This window comes from Nicotiana tabacum, chromosome 15, assembly GCF_000715075.1.
Source record: "Nicotiana tabacum cultivar K326 chromosome 15, ASM71507v2, whole genome shotgun sequence".
Classification (NCBI taxonomy): Eukaryota; Viridiplantae; Streptophyta; class Magnoliopsida; order Solanales; family Solanaceae; genus Nicotiana; species Nicotiana tabacum.
This window is the reverse complement of record NC_134094.1, coordinates 32,495,739-32,518,284: the sequence shown is the minus strand read 5'-3', so window position 1 is coordinate 32,518,284 and position 22,546 is coordinate 32,495,739. Positions and strand designations below refer to the sequence as shown.

At 39.3% G+C, this 22,546-nt stretch overlaps 1 protein-coding gene across 1 annotated transcript; it reads right to left on the bottom strand.

The window, feature by feature from the left end:
• Positions 1-847: 847 nt before the first annotated feature.
• LOC107830864 (potassium transporter 4) lies at positions 848-8,156 on the bottom strand. The gene is given in 11 exon segments (XM_016658551.2): positions 848-2,161; positions 2,920-3,174; positions 3,273-3,387; positions 4,009-4,061; positions 4,229-4,489; positions 4,574-4,624; positions 4,919-5,096; positions 5,098-5,165; positions 5,244-5,484; positions 6,274-6,437; positions 7,855-8,156. Coding segments are annotated over 10 exon segments (2,460 nt in total). The 5' UTR covers positions 6,430-6,437; positions 7,855-8,156; the 3' UTR covers positions 848-1,079.
• Positions 8,157-22,546: the final 14,390 nt, after the last annotated feature.

Sequence of the window (22,546 nt, the reverse complement as noted above, 5' to 3'; positions counted from 1 at the left end):
ACATAAAAAAGAGAATAATGTAATGAGGAAGATTAACTAGCTGCTTGAACTCCGTTTGCTATTTTGAGGGTCGTCTTTGGATTAACACAATTAATTAATGACTAGCATGTTTTGCAATATTATACTACTTTTTATATGCATTGTGATAATTGAATCAGATTTTTCTTACATTTGTGCTCACTGTAATGTACGTAACGTGTTAGTAAACGTATGATCCTGAATTTGCTTCGTCTTAAGCAATAGATTATTTTTTAACCACTATTTTTTTTTGTTTGTAATAGAAACACAGGATCCGACTCATCGAAACATACGTAATGTGTTAATTAACTGCAGATACTATGGGTTTTATTTCATAGTTAAAAAAATAATAATCTTATAAATAACCAAAAAAGGATTCACCTTGAAATTTGTTTATTAATGAAATCCTTGAAATTTCTAATCTAATACATTCTTTGAAACTAGTACAGTACAACTTTTACCATTTGATTGATCTTAAGAATTAGGCTGTCATTTACAAACTTAAGAGGCAAGACTTGCCTTAGTGCCATGATATATCTTGATACCAGTTGATTTTAATAAACAATGTCAAACAAGTAAATTTCTTGTCATTCTGACCCATGTTAACTTTCTTGTTTAATAGAAAGGGCATTTGGGACCTAAAATTTGAACAACTATTTTGCAACAAGAGAACTACAAAAGCTATGGCAGCAGCCTCACTCACATTGCTTATTTGGTTGTTAAAATTAACTCAACAGTACCTTTCTCCTTAATTGAACTTTGAGGTTTGTCACTTGATGTAGAATGCTCTTAAAAAGCACATTTGCATGCCTATCTATTCCCAGTATGCTAAGATAAAATTATCTCTATATATGCAGAAAACTATAGAAGGTAACATGAAAAACTAAAACAGCTCCTCAACATCTGATGTTGGAGATCACATTTTAAGTCAGAAGGTTACCAACATCATCTCCTCAACATTTACTATGGGAGATCACATTTGAAGTTATAAGACGACCAACCATCTACTAAGCCTAAACATTCTGCAGGCAACAACCAAAAGGCACGACAAGGTCATCCCTCTAGACATGGTATATCATGCCAACTTCAATAAGACTAATCTGAGGAATGTTAAGCACCACGGAAGGACCCCTACAGTTCTTGCGCAGAAATGAATACCCTATGTCAACAACAAACTTCTTTAAGAAAGAGGATGATCTCCTAGCTTTCACGTACGAGTGCCCCATTATATATGCAACCCCTGCCTCCTTTGCTTGAATTAAATCTTGAAGCTCATCCCTGACTGCTGGATCCATGCCAGGGTTTTCTGGCAATTGAAACCTCACTCGCCGCCTCCTCATTTGCAGGTTCTCATCAGCATAAGCAGATCTTAGACTTTGGAGGGTCAGAGACTTGCTGCTTTGAATGGAGTCACTCATTCCAAAATCCTCTGAGACAATTAATGTTGAAGTTGACTGTACAGTTTTCTTGCTTATAACTGCCATCCTCCCATCAAATGATGGAGTCTCAGAGCTTGAACACTGTGGTTCCACAGCTTCCATTTGGATAAACTCTGCTATACTTTGGATGAGAAGGTCCTCAAAGTCCCCATCATCTCGCTGTATGTCCTTGTAACCATACCTAACAATGCAACGATACATGCGATAGGGTCTTGGACAAATGCGACCAATGAGGAAGCGCTCCTCCGGTGAGACATAGGGTACGGGAACAGATTTGACGCATAAAAACACCAGCACACTGTGGAATGCGGGGAGATTTGTGACAAAGTGAGAGAAGATAGATGGGACCCCTGTTGCTAATTCTGAGTATACGAGGCCTATCCCGGGGACACGGACAATACCAAGACTAGGGCCCATGCCAAGGAGCCATTTTAATGGAACTTTGTTGTGTAGATCAAAATTGTACTTCTTGCGAGTTCCATAGTGCCAGACAAACATGACAAACAAGAAGACAAAGGCAAGCACTAGGGAGACCCATCCTCCCTGTGGAATTTTGGTGAACGCGGAAGACAGGTATACACCTTCAATGAACCAGAAGAACAGGAGAAAGCAAGTGGCAAGTGCTATGTTTCTTTGCCACACAAAGATCATGACCAACGTGATTAGAAATGTTGTGATAAACATACCTGTCATGCAAGCTAGGCCTGAAAGAAAAAGAATTCATATGAAAAAACAACCAAGAGTAATAAAAAGACTAAATCAAAACAAAGATTCAATTGTGGACATAAATAGTAAATTTCTTCTGTAATTTCTGCAGAAATAGAAATTGTAACTCAGCGTCATCATAAAAGAAGTTACAATGGCCTCATGGTACTTAGCAAAAGAGAGTACTCTCTGGGAAAAGAAAGCAGATTCTTTTCTCCAGGTCATGCAATTAGAGATCATTTCTTGTTCAACTCTTCTTGTTTTAGATCATCGTTCTTTTCTTTTTCAGAAGAGACTCCTTTTTCCCTTCTGAGGCATATAAATCCCCATCACAAGGTTTGCAAAGAAGAGTACATAAGTAGAGCTAAGAAGCATAGTAGAAAAATGCAATCACAAAAATTGAGTTGTGATATGCAAGCAAAAAAATGCAAGCAGTAGAGGTCCGATATATTTCAAAGGATTCATCAAAATTAGACTATTTCCACGTTGTCTATCAAACTATCTCAACCCTCCTCCTTTACATGGGATATGGAACTAGCTACGCTTTGCGAAACAAATTGAGTTGCTTTTGTAGGCAATATGATAGAAATAGTTGGGGAGAAGACATGATGGAGATTGTAATTCTACTTTCCACCGATCAGATCTACTTTGTTTTGGAACTAAATGTTTTTTTTTTCCAAACAAGAAACAAAAAATTACAGTCAGGGGAGCATCTAAATATTACAAAAAAAGATCTTCAACACACTGTTAGGCTTACCATATGCATTTCCAATTAAAATTGTGTCCTGGAAACCAACAGCCACGGAAAGCGTAAGAATCATAAGGATCCAATTTATTTCTGGTATATAGATCTGCCCCTTAACATTCCTTGAGGTGTGGACAATCTTGACTCGTGGGAAGCAACCTAGTGCATTCAATTGCTTGACTATAGAGAATGTAGCTGTGATGATGGACTGGCTACCGACAATGCTTGCAAGGGTAGCAATGACAAAAACAGGCCAATATACACTATCTGCATGAAAGCAATGAGCAGCAGTTGGGAATGACTGAATATAACTTCGTCAACAATCTCGAGAACAGTCTCATTTAAAAGTGAAATAAAGGACTAACCAGGTATTGAATTATAGAAGCTATTCGGGATAGAAGCAATATTTTTGGAAAGAAAAGCGGCTTGACCCATATACTGTACCACCAAGCAAGGGTACACAAGAAATGAAAAGGCAATCTGCATGGGAGAATATAACTTTCAGATTGACATGGTGCAAGTTCTAGAAATAAAACTAATCAATTACTATATTGAATGATATGACGCAGAGAGAAACGACCACTAAAGGCAATATAATATGCCCAGCCACAAGGATAATCAGCTTAGAGACCCAATTCATAGAATATGACCATTTTGGCTGCATTTGCATATGCTATTTATATTGTTTCTTTCAAAATTATTTCCAATCTTAGGCCCAAAAAGCTATTTCAAATGGTTCAAATTTCTCTCAACTTAGATGTCATCTGAAGTCCCTCTCTAAGATTTTATTAATGTTTGGGCAAACAACTGAAGTCCCTCTCTGATTAAAATAAATTCATTATGTTAACCCTTGTAAAACTTGTTTGTTTGCTACAATTGGATCTTTTACATTTTTAATTTGTTAAGGACTTATATATTCAATATTTAAATGCAACCTGAAACATATACTTGCCTGTTGCTTCCCAGCCCAATTATTTTTTCCCTAGTGCACAGGGTTTTCCACAGACACATATGGTGGGTTAAATAAAGAAAAAGCCTCGATTTGGTACCGCATTTGCGGCCGTGCAAGATTTTGCTGAAGTTGCGCATAGGTTGACTTACCCTCATTGAGCACGCAGTGAAATGGCCAAGATCTGCAAACATAGCTTCGGTACCTGCTGATGGAAAATGAATTAGAAACAAGATTCAAATTCTGAAGGACATGTTGTCTAATCCTTCTTTCACAAACTAGTAAGTATTGGCACAAACAATGCTCTGAATTTAAAGACTACTTTTTTTCTTGGATAAAGAGCAAAATGTGTAGCTAATATATTTGGTGTACCTGCAACAGAAAGGAGGACACCTCCAAGAGACATCCAACCATGTTTTCTTGTTTCCCTAAAAAACTTGATGATATAGTAGGGAGAAAGACCAGACACAATCTTGGGATTCCAAAATATAATGTTGTAGAGCCCAATCCCAAATATTGATATCAACCAAATGATAACTATAGGTGCAAACAAAAAGCCGACCCTATGGGTCCCAGAATGCTGTAGAGCAAACAGACCAACCAATATCAGGCAAGAAAGCAACAGCACTTCACCTATGATGAAAGATAATTTAATGATCAATGCCTTGGACTGAGGTCACACGGGAGCTATTAAAAGTAGTAAAATAGTAAATCTACCGTGAGATAGGTGTTCCGCTGCAGCCTTGATTCCTGACATGGATGATATAACTGCCACAGTAAAATGATTCCAATTAATAAATACACTAAATTCGACTGAATTTACAGGATTTCAAGCATGTAATAATGCAAAAATTCTGATTGCATTTCTGCACTAGCATAGGCATAGCAAGGTGCTGAATATCTCATGCAAAAAATTTTATGTTATCTATCATTCTCCAACCAAGGAAGTAATCAATTCATAAACCAGTTTCTTTTTTTGGATAAACTAATAGCTTCCGAGTTACAAATGTACACTAGATAATACCACATAAAAGAAAAGCAAATACTGTTAGAATTATCAACCTGACATTGCAGGTGTAAGAATACCGTCACCAATAACCATGCAAGCCCCCACTAATACAACAATGAGTAAAATTGTACGTGATTTCTTGTGTTTCTCAAGAAATCTCTTTAACGCTAAAGACGATGTTGACTGCCCAGCGAAGCCATATTTGTAAGCAGATAGCTCCTCGTCAGCTGCATTGTTGGTTGGGAAGTAGACTGAATTTTGCATGTCTACAGAGCAGAGAGTAAAGAGCAAATGTACCACCTGGTATTCAAGTATAATTGATCAACACAATCAGGTTCCACAAGTATTAATGCATTCAGGGCCTTCTCTTTAACATACCTTCACCATTATCATCAGCGCTCAATACCACAAATACATATTTGAGCAAAGGAATGAGAGTTATTGTCCAGAATATCAATGAAAATGCACCAAATATTGCTTCTTGAGTCTGATAATCCTGCAACTTCCCTGCAAATATACTCCTATAGACATAAAGTGGCGAAATGCTCAAATCTCCATACACCACCCCAAGACTCTGGTACGCCAATAGTAGATTTCTGGAAATATTCACCAAAGGGAACTGCAAGGTCAAGTATAAGAGCTGAGCTGACTTCCTACACAATCAGTAGGTAGATTAATGCTCAAATGACACAATCAGTAGGTAGATTAATGCTCGAATGATGGGGATTCCCCTTTACTTCTATCCCCTTGCCCACAATGATAAGAATACGAATTTATGGGACTATCAATACAAGTATTCTCATTCCACACTCTATCCTAAAGTAATATATTGATTCCTATATAAGTTAAGCAGATATTACAGCAGCCAAATGCTAGAACATTCCCTTGTGTAGAGCGTTATTCGTCCAATCAATCCAAATAAGGAGATTTCAAACAAAGAAAACTTCAAGCTTCGGGTACATTGTGACTCAAAAGTTGCAATAGTAATCACATAGCCTGAAAATTGTGGAGCACATATTACATGTTACTGTTCAGTTAACTGAAAAGTCTCCATTGTCTTCTTTTCTAGTAGAATTTACAAATTTAAAAGTTTTAATTTCTCAAGTTCATGTTCCAGAACATGTGTTTGGTTCCAAATTTTCTCAACTCAGGTTATATATATTTCCTTCATATGGAAAAGGCAAAATAAAACGAGGAAGTGTTTTGCTACTACATTGCCACATGATTGGTGATGGTGCAACGTGGGCTTGCAGCAGTTATGTTGTTTGCTTGAAATTTGTCATATTTTGCTAGGATAAGCGATTTGTTGACCTCCAATAGACAGCGCAATACTTTACTTGTACCACATGCCCTATCAGAGTAAGTTAAGATAAAAGCATAGCAAAAGTAAAAGAGAAATATTATCCACCTTTGAGGCCAACTTCCCTTTTCTCCTTTCTAATTGAGGTTGTTTAACTTGTCCCTCTTGTCCAACCACAATGATTGTCTCCTGGGCCCCACCTGCAGAAGAGGGAGGTGGTTTCTCCGCATTATGTTGCTCACGATCAGGATTACCTTGATACATCTATTTACCTGCCATTTGGGTCAAATACTCCAAGTTAGATGAAAGTAAAGAACTACCAAAGAGAAAGAAAGACGTTATCCAAGAGACTGCAACCCCCCTCCCGCCACAAGATGCATTTTGCACCTATGAGCAGCTACAAACAACTATCTAAGAAGACATTTTTATCAAAATGTGCAAAATAAGCTGTCACCGATTAAAGCATAGGTACAAGAGCAAAAGGTAAGCACCTGAAAAACTATCATATCTACGATACAATGATTACAAAGCACTGCTAATTTGGAATTAATTTGGACAAAACTGAAAGAGCAGAACTAAGATAAAAGATTTACACATTCAGTGATTGCAAGCATCAAAAGGTAAACTACCCGGAATAACTCAAAGCCTCTAATGGCAAACTGAAAAACCCTTTGTAATAGAAAAATGAACATGATACACAAGAAAAAGATATCCCAGAGTAATCAACTGAAACACCAATAAGTAAACTTCTCGAGATTTGATGAGAAGAGCCAAATGAGGTTGGCAGAAGATTCTTGGAGATCATGTCAACCCTTGTGGAAAAGGCACGAGGGACAACCAGGATATATAGAGCAAGAAGAGGTGAATCCATTTGTTCATAAGCACACTCTTTCAGCACTATCCAGTTTCTCTCAAAATGAAACTTCTTAATATTCAGGAATAGACAAAACAACATCGCCCGCCCAGAGGCGGAGCTAGCCTTTCGGTTGTAGGTTCGGCTGAACCCAGTAGCTTTGGTCTAAGCTTTGTATTTATTTTGAGAAATCCATTGAATATATATAAATTATTAACTTTAGAACCCAGTAGGTCCAAACTTTGTATTTATTTTAAGAAACCCATTGAATATATATAAATTATTAACTTTAGAACCCAGTAGCTTAAAAAGATTAAAATTCTGAACCCACAAGCTTCAAATCCTGATTCGGCCACATTGACACCAAGTGTCATTTGCAATTCACTAAAGCTCAATGAAGCTTTTTATTTTACTAAGCTCCCGACAAAAGAGGGGGTTTTTCTTTTCTCGATGAGGTATTCACAATGCGGCAACAAAATTTTCCTCAAGCACAAATGAAAAATAATCTTGATTTCTTAATTAAATAATGGGAACTAAATCAGTTTCTCTTTTTCCATTCATTATTTTAATTATCCTCACAGTATCTTTCATGAATCCTCACAATATTATGCAAAGACAAATAAAAAGTATTAGAAGTTCTCTATATAAAGGCTAAACCACTTCTAGAAAGCATAAAACCTACAGTAAAAGTGGTAACATGTCTAAAATGGTAAGACATATTGCCTGTCAAGATCTTTTTCTTCCATTATAATTTATATCCTATCTTTTGCTAAGTGCATCGATCTCCAAAAATGGTAGGAACAACAATTACATATCAACAAAGTAAGGGAACAAACCAAGTAAAAAGTCCAGGGAAAACTCTTAAAACGACTGAAATTGTTGGCAACGGCGCAGTGAATGACGGTGACATAAGCGACGCCTGAATTTCTTTGTTTGTATTGTGTGTGTGTGTGTGTGGAGAGAGAGAAAGAGAGAGAGGGAGGGAGGGAGAGAGCACGTGATTGTGATAGTGATGGATTAGGGCTTGTTCTTCTCCATCATCTTCGTGTGTAATTGGTGACATTGTGCTACACTTGGCTCCTCCTGCTTGGTCGCGGTTTGTTGACAAAATTCAAGGACATTGTTAATGTTGTCTGTTAAGCTTTTTAAGAAACTGAGCTCAGCTGACTTTATACCTTCTTTTTTTCCTATTGGATATCCCGTATCTGTATTGCGGTTCCATCAAATTCTGATTAGGCCCTAAAAAATCCCATATTAGGATAGAGTGCTTGATAACAAAGACTGAATTCATACTCACGGCTAAGAATGCTATATTTTTTGAACCCGCATTTTACCACTTAGCTATAGTTAATTTATTGGGAAAAGTGACAAATATAACTCTCTACTTTCATATATCGTCTATATTTAACTTTTCTTATATTATCGGATCAAATTTATCCCTACAATCAACAAACTTTTAAAAATACTCATTGATCTGTTAAGTAATCCAAAATCTCCCAAATTTCTTTTATTTAAATCACTCGTTATTCTTCTTGATCCACTATTTTTAAAATAATTGGCATTTAAATTAGAGAAAAAAATATTAAATAATATAACCGAATAAACAAAGTATAGTAAATTGAAAAATCTAAATTAGGTAGCTTTTCTAAATTCTAAAAGAATTTACAACATCCCAATTTTAATGAATTCATTGCACCAAATGTATGAAGACTTTGCAAGTATTAGTGATTGAAGTTGAAGTTCCTCGGGAACTTTATATTGTCTAATTCAACTTTACTTTAATTAAATGCCTACACATTGTGCACTCTTAAGTTAGTCGATCGAACTCTATATTAGGGGTGTCATGTGGTCCGGTCTCGTGGGCCGCGGTCCCGGTCCCGGACCGGGCCTTAAATAAACGGGCTTAGCGGTTCCGGGCTAAACAGTCTTTTTGTAAGAACCGGCCTGGGACCGGGCCCACGAACTCATGGTTTCGGGCTAAACGGGCCAGCCCGCTGGCTAAGTGGGACCAGCGGCTAAAAATTATTTTTAAAAAAAATAAATTAAATATAAATTATAGACAAAAAGATGTTAAAAAAATATTTAAGGCAATGCCTTGTAAATTTATTATAGAATCGTGACCTAAATGTTTTAATTCAAATTTAAAGACAAAAATATTGTAAAGAGATATTTAAAGCAATACCTTGTAATGTTATTATAGCATTAAAAAAATATGGCAATATCTTTCTTAATCTCCTCCCCCTATGGAATGAGCACAACAAGGTGTTAATACCACCATTGAGAACAAAAAGAAACTAATCAAGATGTGCCAAAATACAAGTTACATAATACACACTAATTTTTGATCATACAAGTTACATGGTATCTCTTACCAAAAATATTTTTTAAGGAAGACATCTTAATTAATCAAGTAATAGCAAATAAAAAAAAACAAAAACTATAATATTAAGACTTAAGAGTTGGAACGAGTTTACCGAATTAACGAATAACTTGTTAAAAATTGATTATCGTTGAAGACTTTGAAGACTTCAATTCACCAACTTCACAAATTTTTCACAAATTGTAACAACCTCAATATTTTTTTTACTATTTTTTGGAATAAAGTAAGCAATAGTAGCAAGTATAGAAGAAAATTAGAGAGAGATTGTGATAGATTGATATTGATTTTATAAGAAAAATGAAAGAATGAGGGGACATTTATAGTTGAAAATAGGGAAAAGGTATAATTATAAAAAGTTTGGGGCTAAATGGATATTTTCTAAATAGCCAACGATTATTTTTTAAAGGCCAACGACTATTTTTTTAAATAGCCAAACGACTACTTTTTTTAAAAAAAAATTACCGTTGGGCCCGTTTGGCCCGCCAAGGGACTAGTCCGATCCCGGTCCCTTGGCGGGCCAAACGATACCGGTCCTAATGGTTCAAAGGCAAGAACTGGCCCACGAGACCGGCCCAAGCCCACCACTAGCAGTCCTACGGGTCCCGGTCCCGGCCCACTAGGCCCGCGGTCTCGGGCCGGTCTCGGGCCCGGACCGACCCACTTGCCACCCTTACTCTATACTAACCACGCAATGACAAAATATATTTGAATATACATATACATACATGATGATCAGCTGCATATAATACACAATAAATAGACCCACTAAATTCTACGGTGTGTATATGATTGAAAAATAAATAAAATTCTAAACTAATTTTATTTATTACAAGAAGAGAAATGGTGCATTGGTAATTAAAAAAAATACGAATAATTTGTATAGTCTAGTAACTTTAACATTCATATCAATAGTAATTTTTGAAAATAATGGAGCAAGAAGAACAACAAGTGATTTAAATAAAAAGAATTTGGGAGATTTTGGATTACTTAACAAATCAAGGGGTATTTTTAAAAGTTTGCTGATTGTATGAGTAAATTTGGCCCGATAGTATAACGGTAGGGGTAACTTTTGCCCGATAGTACAATGAAGGTTAAATATAGACAATATATGAAAGTTGAGGGGTATATTTTGCCATTTCCCTAATTTATATGTATATTTACTTCAATTTTAAACTACTAATGTTAAATTACTTAATTTAATATAAATACATAATGCAAGTAAATATTAGCTGTAATATAATTTATGTATAACTAATATAACGTTATGCGGATCAAATACAATATTTTTATATCAAAGGAACTTATAAAGAAATTCAACATAATATTTTACATGGATAAAATGTGGAATATGAATATATTTACTAGCACATGGATAAGGGTACCTAAAGAGGAAAATGCACAATTTTTTTTTGGGGGGTCTAAAATACATAATTCCTACGTAATAACTCCTGCACTATTATTCACTATATAACAATTCACTCAATATTATTAACCACATAATAATTCATACATTATTATTCCTTTCATAAATTAAACAACCACCTTACTACAATATCCCCGTAACTAAACCATCAACCAACCCATGCATTGTATGGGCGAAAACTTCATTTTATGTGTTTGACCTAGTCAGGGATAATAAAGCCTTTGGTGGCTGTGACGTGTCGACACAACTCCAAAAGTTCGAGGTCATATGTGGAGGATAAGTCGTTGTCGAGGTCGAAATGGCTTAGCAGAAGATGAGGACAAGCATCCACCTTCGGTACGAAGTGATAACCAGTTTTAGGAGTTAGATTCCCTAAAGAACATTCTAATAGATATTCCTCTATGTTGTACTATCTAGGGTTTTGTGACCCATGTGCTCTTGTAAATAGGAAGAGATTTAGATTAGAAAGGGGATTGGACCTTTTGTAAAGAATTTTATCAAACATTCGATGTACAAGATTCTCACTTTATTGAATAGAAACAAGGCTTGACTTTACACTTCCCTTCTTTTATTCTTCTCTCTCGATCCAAGAGGGATTGGAATATACAATCACTAATCAACCTCCATCATTATCAGAAAACACATTTGAGAATCTTATCCTTGTCGGGTAATCTTTATCTGATTTACTAGTTGAAACTCATTTATTATTATCATTTATTGCTCTCCTTTATATTTTTAGGTCTTTATTACTCCGTATTATCTCAAGTTGTTTTCTTTAGCGTTACACACTAAAGTACTTACCATAAAATATTGGAATTGTCCTTGATTATTGATATTGGCTATGATTAATCCCATTTTTCTATCAATCTAATTGTATAAAACCAAAATCTATTTTTTGGTCATACAGTTTGGCGCTATCTGTGGAGATTTTATAGTCAAACTATTAGTTTTCAACCAGGGAAAAGTCGACCAAGGAAAGGGATCATGAGCGGCATACAACATCCCGCTTAATCTAATAAGTGTCATCGGCAAAGGGTACGAAACTCATGACAAAGAAATAACCCCTACAGCATGACCAAACCCAACGGAAAAGAGGCTTCCATATCCGTGGAGGAAGGAGCACTACCTGCCATAAAAAAACTCTTAAAGGCCTAGCTAACAGACACCTTGGTCAATGTGATGAGTAAGCACGTCCTATGCACGACCGTGCAAACCCCAAGGATTCCTGCAGCCTAGCATAAGAATTGGCAAGACAACCAACTGAACCCTCCAACTTCATGTAATATCCATATAACTACTGACAATGTAGGTGATAATGCCCTCACGTCCGTGTTAAAAAGAATGGAAGAAATGGAAAGTAAGAACATGGCACTCAAAGAACAGATAGAAGAACATCAAGAACGGGTCGACAAGATACCAGATGCCCCCAAATTAATACCAAAAAGAGATACCGACAGGTTTATAGAGCAGCCGTATAGGGAAGAAGCAGCTCCTCATGCCATACTGAAAACCTTCAAGATGCCCCCGTACCTCAGGATCTATGATGGGACGACTGATCCTGACCATGTGACCCATTATGTCACCGCACTAAAGGGCAACGACCTCACCAAAGAGCAGGTATCCTCCATCTTGTTAGAAATGTTCGGTGAAAGTTTCACATGGGTAGCATTAACGTGGAACTTGCAGTTGTCGGCCTACTTGATCGGGTCCAAGCCTGCACTACTATTGAATAGCGAGAATGGTCGATGCAGTTTTACCCAACATGGTCGGGATCGAATCCAAAGGGAGTTAATTGATTTGGAATTAGGTTTATATCTAAGTCTAGATGCATGTTTTGTTCCTAATTACGCTTTCACACACTTTGGTTTTGATTCTACTTCTAATTATATTATTCTATTGTATGCAATGATTAAAGCTAAGTACAATATTTTTTTAATTCTGGTTTTCAAGTGTTTAAAAGAACTAGGGTAGTGACTTTCCGCCTAGGTGGTTATCTAACGGGTAGCAAGAATCTAGGGCAAGCTTGATTAATTTGGGGTCGTAATATAGCTATCATACCCAAGTACTCATTCTATACCTCTCGATAGTTTGAGTGATTTTGCCCAATTTGGCTTTCTCAAGTCCAAATGGGTATTCATGCAAGTAATGTGATATTAGCTCAAGTCGGGTATTACTATCTCTAGGTTTAACCCTTTAATTGGAACTATCAATTTCTTTAGTTCACCCCAATTCCTTGCTAGCCTAGTTTTCCTAGACTTACTCCTTCTTTCTCAAGAAGAGACTAAGTCATGAAAGCATGAATCAATGTTTGCAACCACTAATTCTACAATTCTAGCAAGAACTAGGCTAAATATCACTAACCCATAGACATTCAAGCCCTAAAATTCAGTACCCATTAAATACCCACACTAGGATTGGGTCACAACCCTAGCTATGAGTCTAGCTACTCATAGAAATAGCAGAAATCAAAGATGAAAAGAAGATAAAATTCATAATACTAGATTAAAAGATGAAAATCTAATGTTATAAGGTGAATCTAATACAAATTTCCCCAAAAGGGAAGTTCCGCCCGTCTCACGTGCTCAGCAAATACACAACTTTCCCTAAAAATGACAAAAAGTTCTATTTATACTAAGCTGAAATTTTCGGACACAAATACCCCTGCGGAGGTTACGCGGCCGCATAATTCTGACCACGGCCGCACTCTTGCTTTAGCGGCCGCGTAATTCTGATCGAGGTCCACGTTCTTCACTTCTGGATCTGGGTTAAGCATGGTTTCGCGGACCGCATAATTTCCATCGCGATCGCGTAGGAGACTTTCGCGGCCGCATAATCTTGACGCGGACTGCGCTTCTTGTTTTTGCTTAAAATGTAAGCTCTCTGAACCTCAGCAACCGCGGTCAGTGTAATTCCAATCGCGGCCACGCAGGTACTTTCGCAGCCGCACCCTTCTGACACGGTCCGCGTTTATGTTTTAGCCCAAAAATCCATCTCTGAATCTTCCTTTCGCGGACCGCAAAATAGTGCTCGCGACCGCATTATAGCTTTTGCGGCCGCACAATATTTGTGTGGTCCGCGTGTGCGGTCCGCGTTTCACATCTTATGGCCCAATCTTGGTTTTTGTTCGAGTTTTGAATCCTTTATGAGTTGATTATGACTCATTTGGCTCATTTTGAACAATCCCTGCAAGTGAGCATATTATATTAGTTTTCGGGAATACCTTCACGCATTTTTGGCCCTAAACAAAAGTAAAAGAGAGCAAAGAATAGGTTAAAATCCCTACTTATCAACTCCCCCAAACTTAAGCTTTTGCTTGTCCTCGAGCAAATAAGGTAATTCCCACCTCCACAAGAATAAGAAAAGGATATTTTAGCTGGCCTAAGATAACTCCATCAAGCATCAATTGGGACAAACAATTACTCTCAACACAAATGAATTATCAACAACACCATGTTATGACCTCTTGAGTACTATAGTTTTAATGTGACACTAGAGCACCAAGAGTTGACTCAATTCATCAAGGACGCTCGCTCTATCAAGTAGGTCATTGTGGATACCAAACTTCTCCTCCTCTACTCTCCATGAGCAAATCTCACTTTTTAGAATGTACCACTTAAAACAAGGATTGTGAAGAAGTGCGCTCATCACTCTCAAAAGAATGCCACAAGTCCGGCTCTAAGTACCATAAGCTTGCCCCTTATGTAAATCACCACTAATGTAAGCTCACTCAACTTGAAATCATATAGGTCTTTAATGGGATGTAATGAATGCTTTTGGATCAAGGTAGGACTTTTCGAACTATGATGGTTTCATCTTTCCTTAAGCACTCTATTTTCTCATTTCAGCTCATACTTTCTTGACTCTTTGAGTCATTTTCTTCTTCCTTAGGGGAACTAGAGAGACACACTGTCACTCTTTCTTACTCATGACAATCATTTTTCTCCTTTTCTCATCATTCCATGTCTTTCATCATTGCGTTCTTTGAATCCCTTTAACCTTCACTTTCTTTTTGATGTATTTTTTTTGGCTTTTCTTCCTTTTCTTTGCCTTTCCTTTTCATTAATTCTTTTTCTTCTTTGAACTTTTTATCACTTTCAACTTCCTCGTCTCTCCCCCAAACTTATGCTTTTGCCAATTTTTCATCATGAATGCTAAGGAAAGATTGGGTGCCAAGAGAGGGTCATTATAGAACGGATAAAGGCTTGTAATGTGGCTATTGAATGAAAAAGGCTTAGGCTCAAAGGGGTTGACTAGGGATATCATATTGGTAGGCTACGGAAGCTTTCAAAGTCCAAATTGGACCAAGGAGAGCCTACAATCATTTCTCAAATCGAGTTACACTAAGAATTTTACCTAGACAAACATTCAGGGCAAGTTATAGACTTATTGGCACGAGACTTGGACTTGCAATTCAATACCTCACCTCTCAAGCTGCTGGATTATTAAAGAGAATAGAGTCGAGGTCCCACAACAACCCTAGCTAAGATTGAAAATCACAGATGGCTCAAGGAAATCACTCGATGATTGTTTTAGTCAACTCAAGAGTCTAAAAGTCACAACTAGGGCTAATCTTTGCCAATCAACTTGTCTCTAACCATGAGGTCGAAGATAAATGTGTTAGTACCAAGTGAAGCCTGCTTGAGACACTTTTATTCATTACTACTACTATATACACCAAAATAAAAAAAAACGGACTTGATCCCTTAAGAAGGTTGTCATGCCATCCATCGTTGGGAAGAGCCACCCGGTTCACACAACATCCACCTTTGGAAAGAACCGTGGCATTAAGAAAACCAAAGTCTTATTGTTCACACAAAATGTAAAAAAGAAGATAAAAACTTAAAAAAAAGCTACTAGAGGAAATAAGAAGCTAAGCTATTAAGGAAAAATAACGAAAGAAGTTATGAAGTAAACTATGAAAAGTAAACTGAATATGTACAAAATGGATTACACGAATATATACATAATGGAAATGAATATATACATCGAATGGTAAAATTATATACATATTAAAAGTGAAAATAACAGTAAATAAAGATAAAGAAAAATAGTATCATAGTTATTACATACCAAATGTCATCACAAATCAAATCAAAATGGACCACCCCCCCTCCAAATAAAAAATAGCATTGTCCTCAATGCTAATATCAAAATAAGATTAGGGAAAGGTTAGGGTGTAAAGACAACTCCCTATGTGGTTTCTGTCTGCATCGGGTCAGGAATATGAGTGGGGTCCTCAGACTGCATAGGATCATCTCCCTCCATGTCCTCTAACTGGACCTCTATATGCTCTGACTGGGGGACCATGGGGTTTCTGAGCATCTGGATCATCTCCTCAGCAATATGTGTAGTGGCAGTCGGCTCCTCAGACTGGCCAGCTGCTGCATCTGATGCCTCATGCACTAGTGTAGGTGCTGCTGGGCTGTCTCCTTCATGAGCATGTCCAGTGGAATATCACCGGCAGAAGCAATCTTCTGAACCTCTTTTCTCAACTTCTCCACCGAATGCTTAGATGCCTGAGTTTTCCACATCTTCTTCACCTGCTTCCCCAAATCCTTGATAATCATCCCATGTGTATCAAGAGTCTTACGGATCTTCTTCTGGTCGTCCAGAATCTTGTTCTGGTTGTCCAGAATCTTCTTCAAAGACTCTTCCAATGATGGAGGTACCTGAAGCTCTGATGGGGCTGAAGACTGTGCTGCCACTGCACTGGAAATGGCGGTCAGCTTTGTGGTGGCTGCATGCATCCAGTTGTTGAGGCTGGATAGTGTCTGTGAAACCCGTAGTGCAGTCTGAGGGTAGGTAGAAGATGTGGGCACAGATAATGGCACTGTGATGGATGGCCCGGAGGAAGGAGGATGTATGGCAGTTGCTCCGGCTGCTGTGGAGGGCTCGGCAACTGACCCGGTGGCCACTGCCCCTGGCTCTTTAGACTGGACAGTGGAAGTAGTGGATTTACCCTTGAACTTAGGGTTGTCCACTCCCTGGAGGTGGTACCATGAGAAAGGCTTTTTAGCCTTCACCTCCACATCAAAATGTCTCGGATCTACCCCTTGGTCATGGAAATACTCTGTGAGGAAGTTGGGGTAGGGATATGATCTTTCTTCTTTTTGGAATGCATTGGAGATGTTGTAGGACATCAAGTTTCCTACATTAATAGGATAGCCTGCCATGATGGAAGCTACCAATACTGCCCGGGGGAGTGGAAGGACACTCTCATGCTGGCATGGGTCTAGACGGCTGCACACGAATGTCGCCCACCCTTTTGCTTCAAAGTTAAGGGTGGCTCTGACAATTTGAACTCCTACTGTGAGTCATGCAGGTGTTGTCCCCAGAATAGCAAGTATCTCAGCTATCCATGGGCGAATTGCATCACCCAAGGCTAGATTCTCCAGGTATAGCACTGCCTCAACCTCCTCAAACCCTACATAACTATTCAGTGCATTTTCATCAAACCGGATTTTCAAGTTTCGGACCTTCGTCACCTTTGTACCCTTTTTGATGTGGGCAACATTGGCATAAAATTCCTTGACGAGGTATTCATTGGCATCTTTCAACCGGAAGGTGAACCATTTCCATCCTTTTCTCTCTGTAAATTGCCGTAGGACATTCGGATTGTGTTGGCTTAGGTCTTTTGTTATGAATTGTCGCTCAAGAATGAGCGACCTTTGGGGCCACCATTCCCGAAATTTGCCATACGCCTTCTCACTTACAAATCTATCAGCCCACACCTCCGGCTTCTTTGATCTAGCCAGGCCTCCCATGATTGTGTCACCCCCTCTCCCGTCATTCGGGACCTCGTCATCATCATCAACATTTATTGGGGCAGCTGTTGAGGCATCTGTTGTAGCGGGTGGAGAAGATGGCTCTGATGCCTCACTACCTCCCTCTGAACCATCAGACGACCTAGAAGAAGAGGTAGGTTCATCGACTAAATGGAATCTGTCGGGGAATTGTTCTGATTGTGCCCCCGGTTGTGGTTGCACAGAATCCCCCTCAGACGTTTCCCCGGATGTGAGGTATTCACTGGTGTCAGAGGAGTCGGCAGGAGGTCTAACGAGGGTAGCCTTTTTGCCTACTACCCTTTGGGCTGCTAAGGGTAAGGTTTGCTTTCCTTTACCCCAGCCTCGGGAGGATTCTGCCATCCCCTTTGAAGTGTCTCCTCTCCCACGAGAACACACCATTTTCTGCAATACACAAGTAGTGAAAGATAGTTAGGATTGTGGTTCAATCATGTGTTAAAGCAGTACAGATGAAAGGAAAAATAATGCTTCTCAGAATAGGGCATCGCGGACCGCACAAAAATAAGTGCGGTCGCGAACTACCCATCGCAAACCGCGTAAAAGTGAACGCGACTGCGAAGAGGCCAGGCTCATACTACTGGCTCTCTGAACTTGATCAACCACGGACCGCACAAAAATGAGTGCGGCCGCGAAAGACCAATCATGGACCGCATAAAACTGAACGCGGCCGCGAAGGCAAATGATAGAGTCTCTGAAGTTCAAATGCGTGGATCGCAAAAAATTGGGGGCGGTCACCAAAGACCAATCGCGGACCGCACAAAAGTGACCACGGACATGAATTCTAAACAACCATCAGTGCCCTGAAGCTAGGGTATCGCGGACCGCGTAATTTTGGATGTGGCCGCATCCCCTATCGCAGACCGCGGAAAAATGACCGCGGCCGTGATATTCAAAATAAATCGGCACTGATGATCACTTAAAACTAAGGTTTTCACTAAGTACCCAAGAATTATTGCAATTAAACATGCAAAGTTACTAACCCCAACCCCCATTATGCATATAAACACTACCCATATGTTGTTAATAAAAAATTAAGCATTAATTTGACATTTTGGCATGATTCTAACCCTATCTAAAAAGAAAAATTAAAACAAAGAGAAAAGGAAAGAAAAGATAAAATCAAATTATTGAAATGAACATACCAGTTGTAAAATGTGGTAGGAAATCGACAATTGATGAGAATAGTATGAGTTTGAAATCAAGTAAGGATGCACAGTGCTTTAGGTGAGTTTGAGAGGTTAGGGTTCGTAAAGTGTGAAAAGTTTTAAGAAATCCTATTTATACTCAGAACCCAGTGACCCCACCGCCTTACCTGAGTGCGGTCGCAAAATTTTGTCGCGGTCCGCACTCTTTACCTTTTTGTAGATCGGCCTCAGATGCACGGGCGCGGTCCGCGAAACACTAGCCGCGGCAGCACAATTTGTACGGACGGCAAAAATTCAAATGCGGCCGCGAACTCTGAAGGAATTTTGACATGCCAACTTCAGAGAGTTGGCATTTTGCCCAATTCAACTACGCGACCGCGCGCAGAATTGTGCGGCCGTGAAGTGCTCGTGCGGTCCGTGAAATTTTGAGCGCAGTCCGCGAAAGTTTGCCATTTAGCCACATTCTTTCCTTGTCAATTTCCTGCACTGCACAACCAATTCCCACATACACTTCACAACCAGTTAGTCCAAAATAATGTCTAATCTACGAAGAAAATCAAAAGAAAGAAAAACACATGGGTTGCCTCCCAAGAAGTGCCTGATTTAACATCGCGGCACAACGCATGTTACCATTATCATTTGAAATGGATTAATGCCACAACATGGCTATCATCAATCTTGCCAAGGTAGTGCTTCACTCGGTGCCCATTGACTCAAAAGATCTCACCATTCTTGTTTTTCAAATCTAGAGCACCGAAAGGAGTCACATGTACCACTTCGAAAGGACCACTTTATTTCGACTTGAGCTTTCCCGGAAACATCCATAACCGAGAGTTGAATAGAAGAACCAAGTCACCTTCCTTGAATTCTTTGTTCCGGATATACTTATCATGTAAGTACTTCATCTTGTCCTTATACAAGGACGAGCTAGAATAAGCATGAAATCGGAACTCATCAAGTTAATTTAGTTGCTCTACCCGGAGATTGGCAGCTACATCCCATTCAAGGTTCAATTTCTTCAGCGTCCACATGGCCTTATGCTCTAATTCAACCGGAAGATGACATGCTTTCCCAAATACCAACCGGTACAGAGACATACCAATTGTAGTCTTGTAAGCTGTTCTATAGGCCCATAAAGCATCGTCAAGTTTCCTTGACCAATCAGTTCGGTTTGCATTGACAGTCTTGGATAGAATGCTCTTGATCTCCCTGTTGGAGACTTCAACCTGTCCACTTGCCTAGGGATGATAGGGGGTTGACACCTTATGATTGACACCATACTTGGAAAGTAAAGTGCCAAAGGCTTTGTTGCAAAAATGAGAACCCCCATCACTAATGATAGCCCTTGGGGTGCCGAACCTTGTGAAGATATTTTTCTTTAAGAAAGCCACCACACCCCGTGCCTCATTGTTGGGCAAAGCCACAGGTTCAACCCATTTGGAAACATAATCTACAGCAACAAGAATATAAGTGTTCCCACATAAACTCACAAATGGTCCCATAAAGTCGATGCCCCACACGTCGAAAATATCAATCTCAAGGATGGTGGTGAGAGGCATTTCATTCTTCTTGGAAATTCCACCGGCTCTTTGGCACTCATCACAACACCTAACGAACTCGCTAGTGTCTTTTTACAAGGTAGGCCAATAGAATCCACAACTTAGGACCTTTGTAGCAGTTCTCGCCCTACCATGGTGACCACTATAGGGTGAGGAATGGCAAGCTTCAAGAATACTCAATTGTTCTTCTTCCGGAACACATCTCCGGATAACACCATCATTGCAAATTTTGAAAAGATATGGCTCGTCCCAATAATAATCCAAGTAGTCCCATTTGAGCTTCTTTCTTTGGTTAGAAGAGAGCTCATTTGGGACAATGCCGGTCACAAGAAAGTTAGCCACATCGGTGAACCAAGGTACCCCAGTCAAAGACACGGAGATGAGTTGTTCATCCGAAAACAAATCATTAATCTCGAGGCCATCATGGGGCCTCCCCTCCTCTTCCAAGCGGGACAAGTGGTCCACCACTTTATTCTCACTCCCTTTTCAGTCTATGATTTCAAGGTCAAACTCTTGTAAAAGAAGAACCCATCTCATTAACCTAGCCTTAGAGTCCTTTTTACTCATCAAATAACGAAGTGTCGCGTGATCCGTATGCACAATCACTTTGGTACCCATGAGGTACGGGCAGAACTTTTACATGGAGAAGACAATGGCTAATAGCTCTTTCTCGGTCACCGTATAGTTGACTTGGCTGTCATTCATTATTTTGTTTGCATAATAGACCGGATGAAATATCTTGTTGATTCTTTTTCCCAATACCGTTCCTACCGCAACGTCACTAGCATGGCACATGAGCTCAAATGGTAAGCTCTAATTGGGTGCGGTAATGATGGGAGTGGTAGTCAACCTATACTTAAGTAGCTCAACAGCTTTCATGCAATCATCATTGAACACAAACTTGGCATCTTTTTCCAACAACTTGTACAAGGGGTTCACCACTTTTGAGAAATCCTTGATGAACCTACGGTAAAACCCTGCGTGACCAAGAAATCTCCTCACTCCTTTGATGGAAGTCGGAGGAGGGAGTGGTGATATCATTTCAATTTTTGCTTTGTGATCTTATAGCCGAGGATAATGCCCTCCTCGACCATAAGGTGGCACTTCTCCCAATTAAGCACTAAGTTGGTCTCTTCACATCGGGCCAACACTTTATCAAGATTATCTAAGCATTCTTCAAAGGAATCTCCCACAACACTGAAATCATCCATGAACACCTCGAGGAAGTCCTCCACCATATCCGTAAATATTGCCATCATACACTGCTGAAAAGTAGCTGGTGCATTACACAAACCAAACGACATCCTAGAGAACACAAATGTGCCATATGGACAAGTGAAGGTGGTTTTCTCTTGGTCTTTAGGTGCAATAAGAATCTGGTTATATCCGGAATACCCATCCAAAAAGCAATAATAAGCACGTCTGGCCAGTCTATCCAACATTTGGTCAAGAAATAGCAATGGAAAATGGTCTTTCCCGGTCACTTTGTTCAGCTTCCTATAATCCATGCATACTCTCCAACCGGTGACAGTTCTTGTGGGGATCAATTCATTTCTATCATTTGTGATCACAGTCATGCCCCCCTTCTTTGGGACACATTGTACCGGCGAAGTTCATGAACTATGAGAAATGGGGTACACAACCCCTGCATCTAGCCACTTGATGATCTCTTTCTTGACTACCTCTTGCATGGCCTCGTTCAACCTCCTTTGATGTTCCACGGAGCATTTATCATCTTCCTCCAATATGATTTTGTGCATGCAAAAGGCGGGGCTTATACCCCGAATATCCGCCAATGTCCAACCTATTGCCTTTTTCCTTCTTTAAAGCACCGCAAGGGTGGAATCTACCTGCATGTTAGTTAAGCAGGAAGAGAGAATAACAGGTAATGTGGAACAAGGGCCTAAGAACTCATACCTGAGGTGTGAAGGAAAGGGCTTCAACTCTAATGTGGGTGGATCCTCTATTGAGGGCTTTGTTGGTGGAGTCTTCCGGTTCTCAAGGTCCAAGAAAAGTTTTCGGGGTCCATATGTGTAGGATCTCATTCCTTGCATAGCATTTGCACATTCTACCAAGACTTCCTTCTCATCCTCATCATGATTCAACAACACAACTTCCAAAGAGTGTCCCACATTAATTATAGCACTTGTGTCATCAACAGTCACCTCAGTCACAAGATCCACAAACAAACATACTTCGTTGCTATTAGGCTGGCTCA